Here is a 19,793-nt window from a genome sequence, read left to right as displayed (position 1 = left end):
GAGCGAAGACAAAGTAATGAAAGCTTCTCATTAATGAGGATTATCTCTGGAGGAGCTTCATCACAAACACTGTGGGTCACAAAGGTTGAATGCCAATTAGTGCTGTTTATGGCTATAACAGGGATGTAACAATCATTGCTTTGATATGCAAGTTTTCAAAGCAACACAGTTTTCCAAAGGGACCAAATTAGTGCTTAAATAACAGGTGCATTTATTTAAAATAACAAACATTATTTAAGGCGTCTTTCCAATCAAGTGTTTAGTGTTTTTGTAGCAGAAGTAGTAGACACTGTAGTATATTCATAGATTTGGAATTTATCAATATGGGAAAAAGAATAAAAGTTACGCTACATAGGGCCATCTGTGTTTTCGTGTCGAACTCTGTGGTTGCTAAATATGCTTTTGTTAACACAGAACCTTATGGCAGTGCCAGCTTTTAACAGGACACATCATAAATTTGGTGCATTGGTCACCACTCAATGAAAATAAAAACATAAAGAGAGTTACAATTATGGCTTCATGGTTGTTTGCGAGTTATGGTGTTGAATGAAATGTTTTACAGAACATAATGATATACAGTGAAGCTGACCTTTGACCTTAAAAATATTAAATGTCAGACCTTCAGTATTTTATTATATTAGACATTTGTGTGAATTATTTAATTTTTTACTGGACGTTTGTGCTAATTTTGAGGAAACTCCCTGAAGGCATTCCTGCAATATAACATCAAACTGACCTTGACCTTTGACCACCAATATCTAATCAGTTAACTTTTGGGTCTGAGTGAACGTTTGTGCCAAAGTCAAAGAACAAAGGGGTTCTTAAGATATTGTGCTCACCAGGATGGGACAGACAGACAGATAGACAGACAACCCAAAAACAAGAGACCATGGCTTTTGCTGGCATGAAGGCAAAATAAAAAGCCAGCCCCATCGTAGTAGCAAGTTTGTTTAATTCACAGGATCAGGATTCACAGCACAACACACATTATACACATATCCCTTACAGCAAACATATGCACTCATCACCTGCAGATTTAAAATCAATCAAGTTATAGTCTTGGATACATGTTACTGCAATAAAACAAAACTGGATGGATGGAGGGATGGATGGCTGTGGACAAGGAAAGTAGTGTTTTTTGTTTTCACATCTTGTTAAAACAGTAAGAGTGTGTAGTGTCAGACTGTAGCATACTGCTGGTTTGTATGTAGTGTTTAATCACTCGTGAACACTGGTTGTGCACGTTTTTAATGTGACCCAAATGCTTTTCAGTCAGCTCAAATGATAAAGTCATGCTACCATACATCTACAATCTACGCATACTTTGTGTCTGTGCATTGTTTGGTATGATACCTGAGAGCTGGTGGTAACGTGTGAATAATCCACTCAGTCACTGAGCAGCCAGTAAGAGACTTAGGATGGAAACAGCTGTAAGAGGTACGTGTAAACAATTATTCCCAAAAGCATCCTTATTACTGATGACACAACAGAGACAAGGCAACAAAACAGCACAAAAACAAATTGTACATTTCTGACCACTGCATACCTCATTTTGAGTGACAAAGGCAAACCATGGCTCTGGTGATTGTGTGGGATACAGACCAATTAGTCCCTGAATCAAGACACTTCCCCTCTTTGAATTTGTTATGTGTACTACTTAAGACTCATGATAAACACATATTCAGTTACAGACTCTCAAACAAAAAAAGGTGCAACATGTAAGTGCACATTCCAGTTTTTTCCATGACAATGTGCCACAACATCTGCAGCCACAACTTGGCCACCGGCTGCTTGATCATGAGGACCCGTACGTAAACAAGCTGACAGGTACAGTGAAAGCTTTTAATGACATTCCCTCGAAACCAGAGTCCATGCTACCAAAAAAATAGTGCAGGAATGTCTCTGCTGAGCTTAAATCACCTTAAATATAAATACATGAAAGCATAAACTGTCTTTATCTTTGGGTAAACAGATACATTCCCCAATGTTTGAAGTATCTCTAATGCCTATGTATGTTTAAAAATGCATTCAGGCTGCAAGTCAGAGTTTGTCTGCACAATCGGTTTAATACTGTAAAACCAAAACCGCATCTTTCATCAAAAGTAGTCCAGTGAAGGTACATTTTAGGACTTAAATACACAGAAGAAACTTATGGAAACGCGGATATTCACGGATCTGTGTAGGTTTCTGCCCAGTCCAAATGATTTCTTAAAAATCAGGCAGTTACTTTCAATAAATATAATGATTAAGTTTAATATAATCACATGGAAATAGAGTTTTTGTTGCACTAGTTTTTACCTTAGTAATCTTTCATTAGCTGCTTAAAAGAGCAGTGTGTTGGATTTAGTGGCATCTAGTGGTGAGAACTGCAAATTACAACCAGATAAAACTTTTCTAATGGGCCATGCATGAACCCCTGGTTGAGATTCCTTTTGTTTTTTTATTATTCAGGAGGTTTTTACCGGGAACAAAATTATCCGCAAATGTCTACCTCTCAAAAACCAGTGGACCCAGTGATTTAAACTGGCAAAAACACATAACACAGCAGTTTTGTGTGTACAAACCAACTGGTAAAACAGAAGTGTGTAAAAAATTAGCCCAATCGGTTTAAAAAATGATGAAAATTTCTTTGTCTTTGTCCTACAGGAGATGCAAAGCAGTTGAGCAGCCTAGTGTTTTTTTTTTTTTACATTTCACATTAAAATAAATTAATCCACTTAATGCATCACGTTGTTAAAACGATCCAATTGAGAAATTCAGTTCAAATGCAGATAGCCTATACTCTTCAAAATGCTGCATAGCCAACTGTATTATCAATTGGAAAAACGCCGCAGGAGTCTGTGTAGCAGGTAAAAAACCCACACAGTTCCACCTACATGATATGTTGCCCCATATAAGAATAATAAATAAAGCAGTTTCCCTTTAAAAATCAGCGTTTTTTTTTGGACACTGCTTGTTGCAGAGGGGCTGCTAACTACGATGGGCATTGAGAAAATGTGAATGGCCCTTTCTTGAGCCAGTGTTTGGTTTGTGCGTTCTGGACTTCTGTAGAAACACGGGGGTGCAACACGGTAGACTCTGCGGACCAGCTCCCTACGTAGCTAACATTCTCAGCTAATGAAAACAAGACTATTCTTATTTTCAGGTGATTATACACTAAATAAAACATACTTAGTAAATTAGATTCCATTACTGCCAGATATATCCCCCTAAATCCTACACACTGGACCTTTAAAGTAGATTCTTTGATTTAAAAGCAGAGTTCACCCAACAAGCTTTGCCCAAAACGTTCCCATGATAACAAAGTTAGGGCTGCAAAAGAGATGATATCAATATTTGGGTGTGCTGATAAAACAGGTCTAAGCCCCATGTTATTAACTTATCCTTACCCACTGCACCCCTTCAATCAGACAACTCTGAATCACAGCCTAAAGGTCATACAGCTCTTCTCATTTCTGTATTTAGTGCCTCCTCTCTCCTCCGTACCCCTGCCTGCAACCAAAAAGGTCTCAGTATCTTGAAGGATGACTCAATTTCTAAAATGGATCTCGAGGAAAGAGGAGGAGCTGTGAGCGAGGATGCACAGATGTATCCTTTGCAAAAGTACCCATGACGCATATGAGAGGCACAGCTGATGATGCAGCTGTATAACACCTCATTTAACAGACGCTGCCTAACAGACGGCTCTGAAGCTTGCATGTCTCATTTTGTTAAATGCCTCTTGTTTTCCTCTCACCACATGTCTAATCTTTGCCTCCTCAGCTCGCATCTCAGGTGGGAGAGAATAAGACGTGAGGGGAGGAGGAATGTAAAAATGGAGAAATGAGAAGAGAAGGTGGTGAAAAACCTGAATTATATACATTTTACAATCACATTATTTTTTCAGATTTCCTAAAAGGCTCTTTCTGGGCTTAAAAAAAATGTACCTCGCGTTTCCTTCAAAAACAGGGTTTACAACTGACAGCATCCACAAACAACAAAGGGATACAAGTAATAAATACAACTCAGAAGAAGGTTCAAAACCATGAAAACAAAACGTACGATCTAAAGTATCGAGTCATAACGAGACATCCCATTCACACACCAGGTACCAAATAATGGCCTGAATCCAACGTTAATCTGTTTGGATACTTTTAGGTCAAAACAACAAGAATGCAGCAGTTTGAGTCAATAAATTAACTCAGTACCATAATGATGTAGTGATAGAAATGGGGGCAAAAGGAAAGAAGGCATGGAGGGAGGTGCAGGATGGATGGAGGGATATAAGAACTGAAGAATAGAGGGGAAGAGGAGGGTGGAAACGCCTCACTCCGGAGCCCCGTTTGCTGTTTCTGTCATCCTCTCTTCATCGCCCTGTTTCTGATGCTGCAGTCTGGCGTAAGTCACCGCGTCTCCCCTGAGAAAAGAAAGAAAAGGAAGACGGGAAGCAAGAGAGGAGGGTAATAAAAGGTTATGACGAGGGAGAGGCGGGTAGAAACAAAGGAGAAGCGGGTAAGACGGGAGAACAAGTGTTAATTGCGAGGTTATTACACGACTCACCTTGTCAGAAGTTAATTTGCATGAATAAAAGAGGCTCATTAAGGTTGTTAGAAACATAAAATAAAATCCCTATTAACTGATTAGAATGTGGAAAACTGATTTTAATGGGAGCCTGTTTTAATGTAACCTTTTAGAGGAGCGTTTTTATGAGTGACACATGAAGAGATATGAGTAATTACAAAATGTCTGTATTGTACATCTTCATTCAAACAGATACTGATAGTAAATGATGTTATGTAAAATAGCTGACATCTTTTCTGATGCGTCATAACGTCATTCCATGTGACTGAATACTAAAAAGACATCTTACTTTTTGCCTAAAGATGCAAGGCCGTACAGAACTCCTGTGGCAAAGGCGATGGCGTTTCCGAACAAGGTTGTAAAGGAGAAACTCAAGAATATGGGAAACAGAGCCATCCTGAAAATGAGCAGCCGGAGGGAAAAAACAAAAGTCAGTAAATCGTATGAATGCTTCGGTTGGTTACTTTTATAACAACAAATTTTTGTCATATTTGCTGACATTGTCATTATATCCACACAGTAGCTTATGAGACAGATGTGCCTTTGCTAGAATCTACCATGGCTGAAGGAAAACCACCAATCAAAAGTAGGAAGCGCTAACCAAGATTGTGTTACATGTTTTAGTGTACTGTTTAGCTATAAAATGAGACAGTTTGCTCCAGTTGTTGGGCCGGTTTTGACTCTACTGTTTTCAACAAGGAGTGGACGATATATTGAATATACTCGATGTATCCTGGCTTGTGTCATGTGGACTAGAAAACATGCTGGAAATAAAAGAACCGTATTCGAGTGTGTCCAGTGGTTTATGTAATATTAATAACATCAGAATATTCAAATTCCAAAAATGTTACTTTTCATACAGTAAAGTACAGTCTCAGATAGACTGAATACAATGCACAGCTGTTCTCACCCACAGTAGAAGAAGGCTTTCTGCCAAGGTTTGAGTTTGTCGGCACGGGCTGCTACTGCGTTGGCAAACTCTATGAACTGGCAGCAGAATGGGACTTCACATAGGAACAGCACAAAGGCGTTCAACCTTGAGACAGGAGGGGAGGACACAAACACAGCAGCGAGTTATCTTTTCCATCTCAAACACTGTACAACTCAAGTCTGGTGGAGTCTGAATACAGCAGCTGGATCGAAAAGAACCATCATGCATGTCATTGTCATTGTTCAAGGTTTTCAATTTGGGCCTATGCTCACATGTTTACTGTCACAGAAACAGCAGGGAGCTGGTTAGTGGAGTTTGGACTGTAGCTTACTATTATGTTAATAAAGGATTGATCTGAAAAATATTTTTTGATGAATTCACTGAGGTAACATCTTAAAATGTCATGTTTTGTCTGACCGACAGTTGAAAACACAAGTATATTCAGTTTACTCACACCTCGGACAACAAAAAGCAGCAAATCCTCATAATGGAGAAGCTGGAACCAGGGAATAATTGGGAAATTTCCAAGAAAATTGACTAAAATAATTCATTCAATTCAAAATAGTTGCTGATTCATATTCTGTTTACCAGCTAAAATAAATATTTCATGTCCACGTGGTAAAAAACTGGGATGATGTCAGTTTGGCTGCCAGTCAGGACACAGCCAACGTCATTTAAATCTTAGTCTTTTTTATTAATCTGCTCAGGTGTTGACAGTCGAAGGGAGACAGTGTTTGTTTATGACATTTTCATCCCTGTTGTTGCACTAAATGTTATTTCTGGGAAAACTGAAAAGGCTCTAGGGCTGCAACCAACAATACTTTTGTTATCTATTAATTCAATTACTGATTAATTGGATTATCTAGAAAATGGCAAAAAATAGTGCAAATTGCCCACCTCCTGTCACCATTTCCCAGAACTCAAGGTGAGTATTCAAATGTTGTTGTTTTTATGCCTGACCCAACTGTCCAAAACATTATACATATCATATATAACAAAGACCAGTAGCGAGTCTGGTGCATTTTTAAGATTGCTGCTTTAAAAAAAATCACTAATTTATCATCACCTATTATGGTTTCTGATGAATTTACTATTGAACAACTCACTCTGGTGTGATCTGTGTAAAGAACACAAATGGCTGACTGATTTCAATGTTTTAAATTGAAATTGAAATGACCAAAAAAACTAATCAGTCTTTTTTTTTCCTAGGCAGGACTTTCACTCAGTGATCGATGCAGTGCAGAAGGATAAAAACTAAAGGTGTCTTTCCTGTTGGATGTGCTATATCTTCAAGAGACTATTGCTCAGTCACAGTGTAAGATCATACTGCACATACAAACAGAAGAATGAAAATGAAAAGTTAATACAAGTGCATAATGCATGAGATATATAAATAACAAAAACTGTAAATCTGCACAGGAAAGCTGTCACAGATCGTTTTTTATTTACCATAAAACTTCAATTAATAGCCTGGTCTGTTATTTGCTTGAATAACTGAACAGGCTTGTATTTGGGACAGGCTTTTAATTCCATACACACAAAACTGTTGGGAAAAAGAATCTAATTTAAACCTTTTTCTGCATCTTGCTTTTTTTCCAACTTTATTTATGCTTTCAAAATATGACCATTTGACATGTGAATACATGTATTTAATTGATTGCCATTTACACAGATGCCCACACACACCCTCCCATCCAGGTTTACACAAATAACCAAAATAAGAAGACAGGAAAAAAAAAGAAAAAAGTAATTAAACAAACCAGATAAATGGAGGTAACCAGGCTTGGGTTATGGATGTTCAGTACATAAGTAAACCAATTCATATAACAGCTACGTGTTATTTCTGTCTACAAACAGCATATAAAAATATCTCTGCCTACAGAATGTGAAGGAGCTCATTTATGCATGCTACATTTAAGTAAGCATAACAAGCATTAAAGACTTACACCATCCAGACTCCAGCTGCGATGTTTAAAGGGTTCACAGTGACACAGTTCCACACTCCTGAGATGGCACAGGCTGCGTGATTTGGACAGGAGAAAAGACAAAGCAAAAGGGCTGTTGTTAAGATAAAACATATGACAGATTGTACAAAAAAATATTAGGCCTGACCATTAGCTGTTGGAATTTTACATGTGAAATATTTCAGATGTCAGAATGGATCTCAGAATTACAGATGTGGCTATTAAGAGTTCAGCTGCTCCTGTTTTAAAAGCCATGATTATTACATACTAAGTTTTCATGTATGCTCTGTTTGGTTAGTACAGTCTGTGCGCAATAAAAAACACATGAAAATCGGCAATGCAGAACAAATGGAGCATGCACAGCCATGAAAATATGCAACAAACACACAGAGATGTCTGTCAAAGCAGCCTATGACTGCCTTATATCCTAAAGCAATTCTGAAACATCGGAAATAAAACAGAATGGACCCCAGCCCTCATATCTAGATGTAAAAGCTATTATGAAACATGTCTGGGCTTAAAATTAATCACCCATATCAAATTTTAAACAACTCCGTTAAAATCAAAGCAAGTTGCATTATTCATGCACAGGATTTATTTCATGATAATCTGAGCATTTTCAATATTGGCCTTTTTTTAGCTTTTGCCGTGACTGTGCTTTGTGTTCCATCACTTTTTCCACTGTACCACACACACACACACACACACACACACACACACACACACACACACACACACACACACACACAGGTCCAATGGGACCTGCTTAAATCCAGTGTCTGACTATCCACTGTCTGAAATACGTGTAAACTGCAATATGAGATGAGCTTGAGGTGTATTAACATGCACAAATTCACTGGTAAGTAGATATTTGGAGGTGTGTTCATTAGTTTTGCAAAAGCTGTGAAAAATTCATGTCACTGTTCTAAATGTGGTAATTAGTGTCAGGCCCTGAGATAATGTGTGATACGGCAACATCACATACTGTACAAGTGTGTCAGCCAAAGAAATTAACACAGCAGCAGTAGATAGTGTAAATATATTTTTTTTTAAATCCAATTATCAGTTCTATTCACACTGACATAAAGCATTAAACCCTGAAACATGTGAAGTGAATCTGCTGTAGCGCCTTGTCTTTATGGTTCAAATGTAAATATATAAATAAAAATAAGGATATGAGCTTTTGGGGTTAATTGTTAACCTTTAATCTGGCAATTAATTTGGCAATACCTTTCTAAATTAACTGTTCACACAGTTAAGCATCTGAAAACAGTGACGGTCTTGCAGCCCCAAGTAAAATTTTCTGATGGTTTATTTTGTGGAACCTAAAGTCCAAAACTTTTGAAAAAAAAGCAAGAAATTTGTAAAAAGCACAAGAAAATTATCTGAAAATTATCACAAAAATGAAAGTTCACAAAATAACCTGGAAAAAAATATGTAATTTAATTATAAATATGCAATCATGATCATTATAAATAAAGTTTTCTTAACATTTTCCCTAGTATTTTTAAACTGGGGAAATCACCTCATATTGCTTATTGCCCCCTCCCCCATGTTTCCAAGTACTTGTGAAAAAAACATGAATGCAGCACAAGAAAACTGATGTTGATACAGGTTTTAAAGGGTTAAAGGTGGTCACATAGTTTCAGTTAAGACACATAAGTGTATTTCTTTCACTAATGAGAAGGAAAGATGCAGAAGAAAAACAACCAATGAGATCCCTCTCTTTCATTTCCTAATTTAACTATGTGTATTATTTCATATCTTTAATTCTGTGGTATTTATGAATGGCACACATCAAACCCTAAAACACTGAGTATTTTAAACTTCTGACTCGCAGTTCACACAGCAACACCAAGTAAGTGCTGAGTCTGACATTTGTATTTGAGACTTAACACCATCCATCAACTTTGGGCTGAGACTCAGAGAGAAGAGAGGGTAAATATCTAGTGTCTGTGAGAGCTCTCAGGCCAGACAAGCCCACGCTGCCACAACCAGTGGAAGAACGACACAGCATATCCTGCTCCTTTGGACCGTCCAGCCTCCTTAATAATACAGAGCCCATTGAATATGCAGTGCCCCAGGTGGTTAATGTGATACAGGCACTGTGACTCTGGTGTCACTGTGAAGGAGAGAAGGATAGAGGGAGAGACAGGAGGGCTGCAATGCTGCGGGAAAACTGCAAATTCAGCAGTAAAAAAAACACTTCAATCTCACAATGAAGTACAGAGAGAGAGAGAGAGCACCCTCTGAGGACTATGTGTGCTCCAATAATATAGTTTTCATTTAGCAATAACAAGCTGTAATGTAATGAGCAAGCCATGCAAACAGGCGGTGCCCAACAGAGGCTGCTGCAGAGAGGGGACAATGGGCTGTGACAAAGCTTTTGTCTGTCATGGCTGTAAGTGAAGTAAGGTTTGAACGAAAATTTCCAAATAGTAATCTGATGCCTTTTCTGTCCCGATCCACCTCTAAGCCCCACATTAGTATAGATAATGCGTAATAGTATATACACTGTGTGAAAGTATGCTGACATGACAATAAAGTCACTTGGTTGTCACAGAAAAGTGCACAAACGTGTGTGATGGTATTAACATCACACTCAGCAGCTGTATTCACTGTAAACGGAGCTATGGTAGGATTTAGGTTTATCTCGGCGTATCGTTTATTTACTGATCAAGCGAGACAAGAAATGGACTTTAATAACTACTTACATATTCCTCCCAAAACTCCAGCTATTTTGCAGAGCCATCGGTACCACCATGTCATGCCGTCATCCTCCTGAGTGGGTTTAGTGGACGCTGCGGTCTCCGCCTCGGTGCTCATTGTGTCTTCCCTGCGATGTTAGCTAAAGCTCCCAAATCCAGTATTTACAGATGTCAAAGCCGGAGACGACCCAACGATAGCTAAGTTCAGTTAGCTAAAGCTAGTCTGAAAACTAACGGCTAACTTGTTAATAACAAAACAACGCTCCCTATCAGTAATATGTCACGTAATTTCAACTTTTAAGTTCTTTTTTTTTTGTCTTTTCTCTCCTTTGTCTGTCCGTGTGGTGGCCAGCCGGGCTGATGTTACAAACAGCTTCCCCGTCAGTCACCACCAGCTAACCGGCTAGCTGATGCTAAAGAGCACCGCTACCCAGCTGCCGTGAGGAGTGGATATCACCGCTGCACCCGTCCTTAACTCCTTATAGTAATCCTAGAAATGAGCCAAAACTACTCCCTTTGTACTATTTTATAAATGTACACTTTCCACCCGGTTTGTTTGGCTTCGAGTCGCGGCTCCGTTGTTCTCCTCCGTGGCTGCCTCAGCCGATGTAAGCGGTGCATTGTGGGAGGGAGCTGAAGTGCGTCATGGTTTGTTTACATGTGTTCCGATCAGCAGGTTTGAGGTTGTAAAGAATATATTTTATTTTAACTACTATTATTTTAACGATTCTAAAATTATTGAGATGAAAGGCTTGGAGCCGGAACCTTTGGGGATTTTAATGTTCAAAATACATGGAAATTATGAGCCCCAAATGTTGTTCTAGGTCCCAAGTTTGTGCTTTACCATTACATTTGAGTCATATAGAAAAGTATGGACGACTAAAAAAACAACCCAAACAAACAAAAAAGCCCCGTTTTTCTAAATTTACGAGATCATTATCTCAGAGTTGTGAGGAAGGTTTTCGTGGAGAAAAAAACATTCCTTTTTTTCCACTGTTTAATTATCAAGATTCAAAATATCAAGTTTCTGAATTAATTCAAATAATTTTATCATAAATACTTTTATAAGTCTGAAAAAAATTCGATGCTAATTCATTCATTTATTTTCTTAGATTTAGATAGAGATAATAGTCTCATTATTATTATTATTTTTATAAAGCAATTTTATCGCAAGTTGCATTGTGCATTCATTTTTTCTTTCCATAAAATGCATAGCCTTCAAAAAGATTATTTTAAGGATAGGTTCACAGTTTCACAAGTCAGTCTTGAAACATCAGTCAGGTGAACATATGAACACTGAAACCACTTTTGAATGCTGCACCTTTAGGAGTTCACTCCCAAATGCACCCTCGATGGGGAATCCCAAGACTCCTCATAACATCTGGATGAAAAATTAATACAAAAAAATCATTTGTGACTGTTTCCTAACCAGACAGCTGACAGCCTGCCAAGGTTCAACGATTTGGAAACCAAAGGCGCATCTTGGGAAACTGGTTCTAAATGTTTTTCATCATTAAGCAGACAGAATATTTTCATTCAGATGGTTAAAAGAGTCTTTGTGGATTCTGGACTTGTTTCTAAGACAGGATTAAATGTTTTTTAATGCATTTTTCAAACATTGGCAGTTTATCATCTTTGAGAGAAACTGATGGTTATCTCTGTGATTGTGAGATTAGTTGTTTGGTCTATAAAATAAAAATCAATGAAATCATTGTTTCTGAAAGTCCAAGATTTTGTCCACAACCCCAAGATATTCTGTTTTTTTTCTGGTTTCTTAAATGGAGTAAATAAAAAAAGCAGAATATGTTCACATTTAATGCTGGAATCAGTGAATTTTTACTTTTTTTCTTTGAAAAAAAAGCTCAAACTGATTATCCAATTAGTTGCAGATTAATTCAACTGTTGACAACTAAACTGTTGTCATTTTAGGATAGAATGGGTAAAAAGCATTAAAGAATAGGTTCACAACATTCAAAACCGTCCTAAAAAATAGTCAGGTATCCGTATTAAACAGGTTTTGCTCTCTATGAGTACCTACAGTACTTTTGGTGTAAGTGACGGTGAGTAAAATTGTCACAGTGCTTCTTTTGTGTAAAAACGTGTTCAAAGATTTATCAGAAGCAAATGTGAGGCTCGGCTGTTTGAGTTAATCAAATCATGTTCCAAAGTTTCTTTGTTGTACAGAACGCCGTCTTTGTCTGTCTCTGGAAGGGTTATAATAAAAAATGGGAATTTCGTTTGGAAAAGGCAGTAACTTTGACTTTGAAGCCTCATACTGATTTCAGATATAATTTGGAATATATTTTTGTGGGAAATCTCTAAGTGGCCATTATGAACAGGAGGTGTGACTACACCTTTGCAAAACCTACTGCAATGAACACATGAGCACCTGGCTGTTGTTTACACAGACTTGAATACAGTGTGAGCCAACAAAGATGGCAAAACAAGCATGATTTCACCAGCATCCCTACACTTTAAAAGCAAGACAAAGAATCTTCTTTTAATTAGTAAATATCTGATTAACCTTTAATGACTCACACACACTTATACACAACACCTTCTTCCCAAATCACTAGTTATTTATGATACCCTTGCATGGAAATCCATACCCATTTAGATGGTGTTGCTTCTGTATTTTCTCTCAGCAGCTTTTTGTTAAAGTGCCTGCTGCGCAAACATGAACTGTGACCTCAAATTTTGAATAGGGCTGACAAAAAAAGGGCCAAAAGTCCAGTCAGCAGAGGGATGACTGTGTCTGTGTTTACGGAGAGGTAGATTTAGTAATTGTGACCAAATATACACTTACACCAGATTAGTAAATCCAATCTGGTCAGAGTTTGTGTTTTTTGTCAGATTGGGGTAAAACAGTTTCAGAGTCTGTAGATAGAGCAGGACTGGAGCGTCTCTCACTCTGACAGCAGAGTGGACTGCAGCGGCTGCAGAGTCCTTCGGCTCATCCTCCTCTCCTCCAGTACTGGCACCGGTTTCCTCTTCCCTGTGGGTGTTTGGCACAGCATGCTGTCGATGGTGTACTGGGTCACCTGACTGGCTTGCTCAAGACCAGTCACTACCTGCTGCACTTTCATCGTGTGTGGGCCGCCCTCACTCTGCATGCGCAGCAAATCCACCTGAAACAGGTCACGAGAAGCCACTGAGCCAGCACGCAGTTTTTCAGTGATTTACAGACATCTCTAGTTTGGAACGGTGTGAGAGATTTAGGAGGATTTAGTGGCATCTAGTGGTGAGGACTGCATATTGCAACCAGCTAAAAATGTTCCCATTGAGAATCCTTTAGTTTTTATTGTTGAGGAGGTTTTTACTGGGTTACTGAATTAGGCAAAGCAAGGCAGGGCAGTTTTATCTGTTGAGCACAATTCATACAACAGGGTAATTCAAGGTGCTTTACAGTAATTGATTAAAAATAATTAAGTAATAAATAACAATTGTATTAAAAGGATAGAGACTTAAAATAAAAGAGTAAAAAAAAGAAGCAATTCATTATTAAATTGTTTACAATTTAAAATAAAAAAATCGCCATTAAAAATAGAAAAAGTGCAGCCAAGAGGTGCAAAGATAAAAAGATTATTTAAAGTGATTTCAAATCAAACTTAAAAATGAGTTTAGTGTCATTACAGGGTACAGTGGGCAGTGTTTAAAAAAAAACAAAAACATTTTGAGGTTTGACTTAAAAGTACTCAGAGTCAGAGGTTTTTTTCAGATTTTTGCTGCATTATAACATAACACTGCTTCACCGCGATGATGGCCTATGTTGAAACATGAATGATCCCATCTTTGGTTTGTCCATTCTGAGCTTCTGTAAAAACATGGTGATGCAACATGGCGGGCTCGTTGGATAAGGACCCGCTCCCTATGTAGATATAAACTGCTCTTTCTACAGTAACACATGCAAAATTATTCTTATTTTAAGGTGATTATACACTAAAGAAATAGTACTTATTTTATCATATTAAATTTCTGCCAACACATCTCCCTAAATCCTAAACTCTGGCCCTTTTAGATGAACATCTCTTGTAGGACTGTTTGTTATTATATGTTTTCACATACAATTACTGCATCCTTAGTTACAAATTTAAGAGTAAAAGTAGCATCTGTGTCATTGTACAACAAAACAGATGGATGTTTGACTCACCACCTCCTGAGAAAATTCAGTTTTCCTCACAAAAGATGGACCTCGAGGTCCCATGGCTGCAGACAGGGTGTTTATGGCATCTGTCACTGCTCCCGACATTGCTTGAATCATAACCTAAATCACAGTAAAGAAGAATATGTTAATCATTTAACAACAACGGCAAGGAATAATGCATAGTATAGTTATACGACTAACACTTACCTTTAAATTTTGGCATAATCTGCTGTCAGTGCTCATTATTTGTGAGAACAATGACTGGGCCTTTTCTATGTCATCCTGAAACAGAAAAAAACGACAAAACAGATTACTGATTATGTAACATTTTCCACATCTTTCTGCATGGCTGAAAGGAAAAAGACATAAATATACCATACCTGTTTAAGTGCTAATGCCACAGCGAAGCAGTAAGCGTGTCTTGGGATAAAGTTCCCTTTGGTCTGTTCCTCCTCTATCAGAGCAGTGCAGATGCTGAAGGACTCAGCCGTGTTCTGACGATATAAAAACACAATATTAACTGCTGCGAAGTTTTTACATCTTAAAACAAATATATTTGTAAGGCTGAAATAGATGTTATCATTTTAAGGTCCAGTGTGTAGGATTTAGAGGGATATACTGGAAGGAATTGGATATAATAAAGTATGAATGTTTTCTTCAGTGTATAATCACTGCAAAATAAGTTATCAGAGAAGAAGGGAGTGCACTCATCAGTAGGTGCTGGGCTGGCGTGATGTCGGACGGTGTTGAAGAAACTTTAATTTGCCATTAGAAACTGCTTTTTTCCCAGGGTTTTTACCAGTTTAAATCTGCTGGTCTGTTTGTTTTGGAGTAGAGCATTCCTCTTAGGATAATTGGGCTCACAGGGAAAACCTCCTGAGCGTCTGGATTAGATAAAAGGTGAGTTCACATTTGCAGGTGCTGGGTGAACGGCACGTCTGCAACGTGCCAAACAGCATTGAAAAAACATTGATTTTTACCTTGAAACTGCTTTATTCATTGTTTTTACTGGTTAATATCACCGCGTCTGTTTGTTATGGAGAAGAAGAGACCTCAGCTGAGAATTTGGCTCCTGGTAAAAACCCGAACAATCGACACTGAGGGAATTCTAGCCGGGAGAACCTTCAAGCTGGTTGCAATTTGCAATCTTCACAAGATGCCACTAACCACTAACAAAGTGTTCTTCAATCAGTTAATCAAACAATTCAGAGAAACATTACCAATTTATAGCAGGTGCCAGATGCCAGTATCACTGTGTCTTTGTTGAATGTTACCCCTTGATTCCTCATGGTTTTTAGTACCTCCATGGCATCTGCAATAGCCAAAGTTTGTTATGCACGTGTTAATAATTACACATGGAGGAAAAACAAGGGCTAGTTGTTTTGTCACTTACTTTCAAAATATCCTTTTGTGAATAGCATGTCAATGGCGATGTTAAAGGAAGTCGAGTCGTTGAAAAATCCCTTCATGTTCTGTTCAGACAAGTGAGAGGAAATGTTAATAGTCCAAGCAGGCTCTAAGACAAGTACTGCATTTTAACACTTTTGCCAATAGAAAGGGTTTTAATCAATGCAATTTTTGACCTGATCTGTGATTGAAGATGCAGCCAAGCCCTCCAGGCCCAGCTCATAGCACAGTCTCATGAAGAGAGGGCCAAACTTGAAGTCTCCGTACGCCATGTTCCGGTTCTCTGCATGATACCTAGTGAGTGCAAATTAAGGGATCATAACATAAACTTACTTGAAATACTGGATACATGACATAGCAATATTAGAGATGTATTTGTTTCACTCTGTAAAGAAGGTAGAGTCTATTGTGAAAGATAATGCAGATAAAGAGCAGAGAACACAATATTTTGGTGCTGAACATGGTTTACTTTATTTTTGCTTTACAAAATTGTACATAAAGATGTACTATACCTATAAATGGCATCTCTGGCTATCATCATGTCGTCTGTAGACTGGCACAAGTGAAGGAGAAGCTTCAGCTCATCTCGCAGTATCAGCTCTTTCCTCTGTAGCTTCTCACTGAATTGCTCAATGATATTAACTGTAAAGTGGAGGTAAAAGTATGAGCCTTACTCTATGGATCATAACACATAACTGCAGCTTTAGAGGCAGCGACAAAGACTACCTCACCTTGCGATCCACTGACGAGGTGAGCCACCGCCAGCTTCCTTTGCTGGAAGTTTTGTAGTTTGATGACATCTTCTGTCAACAGGTGCCTCTTAGCTGGGTAGAGAACAAGAAGCAGATAAGAACAACAATGCAGTCATGTTGTGATGTAAAAATAAGGGTGGTTTAATTTTTAAAACAGTTAATGTCGCTGGGGGAAAAATAAACTTCACTTTAAAAAACCCTGCTCCCTTGACATCTTATTATTATTTAGCAGAGGTGTGGACTCCATACACATGATTCAAGTCAGACAAGAGTCGCAATCCTGATGACTTTAGAGTTCACTTGTCAAAATCAAAGAAAGACTTCTATCTGGACTTGATTATTAACACCACTGACTTATGACTTCATCATTTACTCTGTTAAAAGCATAAATACTCTTTTGTTAAAAGCATCAGTGATTTTATTAATCTTATAGGTTACTCTGTTGTTAGAAGCATCAATGATTTGTATACATTGAGTATGTTACTCTGTTGTTGAAAACTCAAAGTTACGGACTTTTTTTGTCAGTTTTTAAAAAATTAATTTTGGCATTATTTTAAATATAATGGCTTTTATACTTTATACACAAATATAAATAATATAAAAATAAACGGATCCACAGTTAGGCAGAAGAAACAACAAAAATAAAACAAAATCAAACCAAATTAGACAAGTTAAACCAGACAACAACCACAGAACAAAACAAAAGACGTGAATGTAGCTGTTTGAATTCATGTTTGTAATGTTGACTTGAGACAAACAGAACAACAACTTCGTCCAGCCTCTGTAATGTAGCCTCGCTGCAGCACTAAAACTGAAGTTCCCATATGCCTTACATTTACAAATAAATAAAAAAAAGATACTATTGCTACAAACCCTGACAATTAAACCTCCGGTAAAGCGAGTTTTGGGGGATTTTTATGAACAGTTACATACATTTAGAGTCAGTTACTGTAAAGTTGAATAGCATTTCTGCACCTCTGCGTTACTATTGACGAGCTGCTAATGTAGCTTCTGTCTGCTAAAGCAGCCAGTTTAAACTGTCACCTGGGTATTAGACAGAGGACTTATTGTCGGGTTTTATATGTCTTACCTCCGGAGCAGCTTTCAGTCCAGCCTGGCTGCAAAACACCACAGAAAAGCCCTTTTGAAGGTTCACGAACCAACGACCGACAACATTTAGCGACCCTCGTCAGCGCCATGTTGCCCACTGACTGTACCATTTAACTAAAAAAACAAAGGGGGTGTTATGTGAGATATTATGGAGTTTAACACCTCGATAACTGCCCGTATTTTGAAAAAAATATTTTAAAAAACGTACTGTAACCAATTATACCAATAATATTTATTAATTCGAGTAAAACAGTGAGTGTAGCTCTTTGTTTTAATTTTGTAATAGACATTACCTAGTTGGTATCATCCAACATGGCAGCGCGCAGTGAAAATACGCGGAGTACAGTGTTTTTTTTAAATTGTATCTCTTTTATATTATCGATACTCATTTCTACTCTGTCACACAAATCGCTTTTAATTTCTGTGGTGCATGTTTAAACTATAGGGAGAAGTATTTTATTATCAAAAATGTATCGTTTAACCTACAGGTGGTGCTGTTGCACTGCTTTTTTAAACATGTCTGATGAGTTTGCTGCTGTCAGGAAGTTTGGGGCTCACTAATGTATAAAATGTAAAAATATAATGCATAATGATAATATGTAATGCAGACCATGATGCACATACATACAGTCTGGGTGTTTTGGCTGTATTGGTTGTCATTGCCATCAATAGCCGAGCATATATACATATATATATAGTATTTATGTCATATCTATCTTATCTATATTATCACTACACATACCGAATGTTAGATGAGAACTGTATGGAAGCCCATTTCCACCAAAAACATCCTGAAAGCCATTGTTACTGGAAAAACACAAAAATAATGACTAAGTATCTAAAAGTCTAAAAAGAAACTTTCTTAAAATAATGACTCAGTATCTCAAAATAATGATTAGGCATCTGAAAATAATGACTTAATATAAGCTTTCTTAAAATAATGACTCATTCTCTCAAAGTAATGAGATATTTTGAGATACTAAAAGAAATAATTAAGAACAAATTATTTCATGAATGTTCATCATTATAATTATTTACAGGAAGCTTTCTTAAAAAAAAAACACACAACTCTTCCACGTATAGTCTACTCTGTGCAATCATTTGAATCTAATCAAATAAAAAAAGAATTCTAAAGGCTGCAGTTCTGTTTTAGATTTTTTGAATTTTTATTGTTTCTAATTTCTGCTGCAATTAAAGATAAACCATTGGAGTGTTGCATTGTTACTCTTCTGTGGCAAATAAAGCAACGTCAGGGAAAGACCCCATGCATTCAAATGACGTCATTATTTAAGCTTAACATTTTTAAATGAAACTACTTGTAACCTTTAAGATGAGGATTCTGAAGGATACAAAGGAAGATTAATATACATCCTGGTTATATGTAATCTGTGTCTCTGTAAACAAAATGTTCCTGTTTCAAACAACTCTCAAACCAGATGCTCTATGCATCAGAGCACCCAGAGTCTGTTCTAAACTTGGCAAAAAAACCCCTGCATTTTCACACTTTGCGCCCTGGGCTTGAAATATTTAACACAACAAACTCCATATCAGAGAATCAAACAGCACATTCAAAACATTATGGTTATCAATGCCAAAGCTGTGGTTTTGCAGAACATTTTAAGTTGAATTACACTTTGAACTTGCTTACAGAATGATTATTTTTAGTTCAAATATTATGTTGTAAAATATGTAAGATCCAAATCAGCTTCTTGTTTTATTAAAAGCGATTTACATTCACCTATGCTCTCTCTTTAGGCCTCGGTGAACACCAAACCCTGCAACCAGTCAGTGTACCCATTGACCTGCACAGCGTTACATAACGAAGTCCTCACACGGGAGCTCTGCTGCATTTTCTCTGAGATGGGCCATATTGTGTGCATACGTTTCAAATTAAATCGAAATATTAGATTCAATTTCTCGATTTAAAATTTCATCACATAATCCAATACTCTTTTTATGTTTCCTTATATACGATTTCATGTTTAAGATGTGATTTTCCACTGCAGGAAACATAATTGCTAAGCCTGCAGCCGTTGAGGATTCACTTCATGATTAAACTGTTTCGGAGACTAACTCCTTGAATAGACCACCTCGCACAGAGGAAAGAGGGCTGGGACAGGGTGTTCCCCACTGTTGCCTTGGCAACAACATCTCAGCCCATCCAGCTAAGATTGCTTGCTCAGCCAATCAGACACAGGGCTTTGGATAATTTATGGT

The 19,793-nt window shown here is 37.6% G+C and overlaps 2 protein-coding genes across 3 annotated transcripts; both read right to left on the bottom strand.

Moving 5' to 3' along the window:
- Positions 1–935: 935 nt before the first annotated feature.
- Positions 936–10,782, bottom strand: cacfd1 (calcium channel flower domain containing 1). 2 transcript variants are annotated; one of them, XM_042509488.2, is made up of 5 exons: positions 10,170–10,778; positions 7,438–7,510; positions 5,471–5,596; positions 4,850–4,957; positions 936–4,396 (listed from the first exon to the last, which is right to left on the bottom strand). In XM_042509488.2, exons 1-5 carry the CDS (start codon positions 10,279–10,281, stop codon positions 4,306–4,308), a joined length of 510 nt encoding a protein of 169 aa, XP_042365422.1. In that variant the 5' UTR covers positions 10,282–10,778; the 3' UTR covers positions 936–4,305. The 2 variants fall into 2 exon arrangements, with proteins under 2 accessions (XP_042365422.1, XP_087927123.1); XM_088070997.1 differs by lacking the exon at positions 936–4,396 and adding an exon at positions 4,404–4,666 and having other exon boundaries at positions 10,170–10,782.
- Positions 10,783–12,658: 1,876 nt separating this feature from the next.
- ptcd2 (pentatricopeptide repeat domain 2) lies at positions 12,659–17,713 on the bottom strand. Its single transcript, XM_042509411.2, has 10 exons — positions 17,557–17,713; positions 16,446–16,538; positions 16,227–16,356; positions 15,891–16,008; positions 15,701–15,779; positions 15,528–15,619; positions 14,688–14,801; positions 14,515–14,589; positions 14,314–14,427; positions 12,659–13,291 (listed from the first exon to the last, which is right to left on the bottom strand). The coding sequence occupies exons 1-10, from the start codon at positions 17,684–17,686 to the stop codon at positions 13,070–13,072; spliced, it is 1,167 nt and encodes a 388-aa protein (XP_042365345.2). The 5' UTR covers positions 17,687–17,713; the 3' UTR covers positions 12,659–13,069.
- Positions 17,714–19,793: the final 2,080 nt, after the last annotated feature.

Source organism: Plectropomus leopardus, chromosome 20 (genome assembly GCF_026936395.1).
Source record: "Plectropomus leopardus strain MGB_pleo_1.0 chromosome 20, ASM2693639v1, whole genome shotgun sequence".
Lineage (NCBI taxonomy): Eukaryota > Metazoa > Chordata > Actinopteri > Perciformes > Serranidae > Plectropomus > Plectropomus leopardus.
This window is presented reverse-complemented; position numbering and strand designations above follow the sequence as displayed.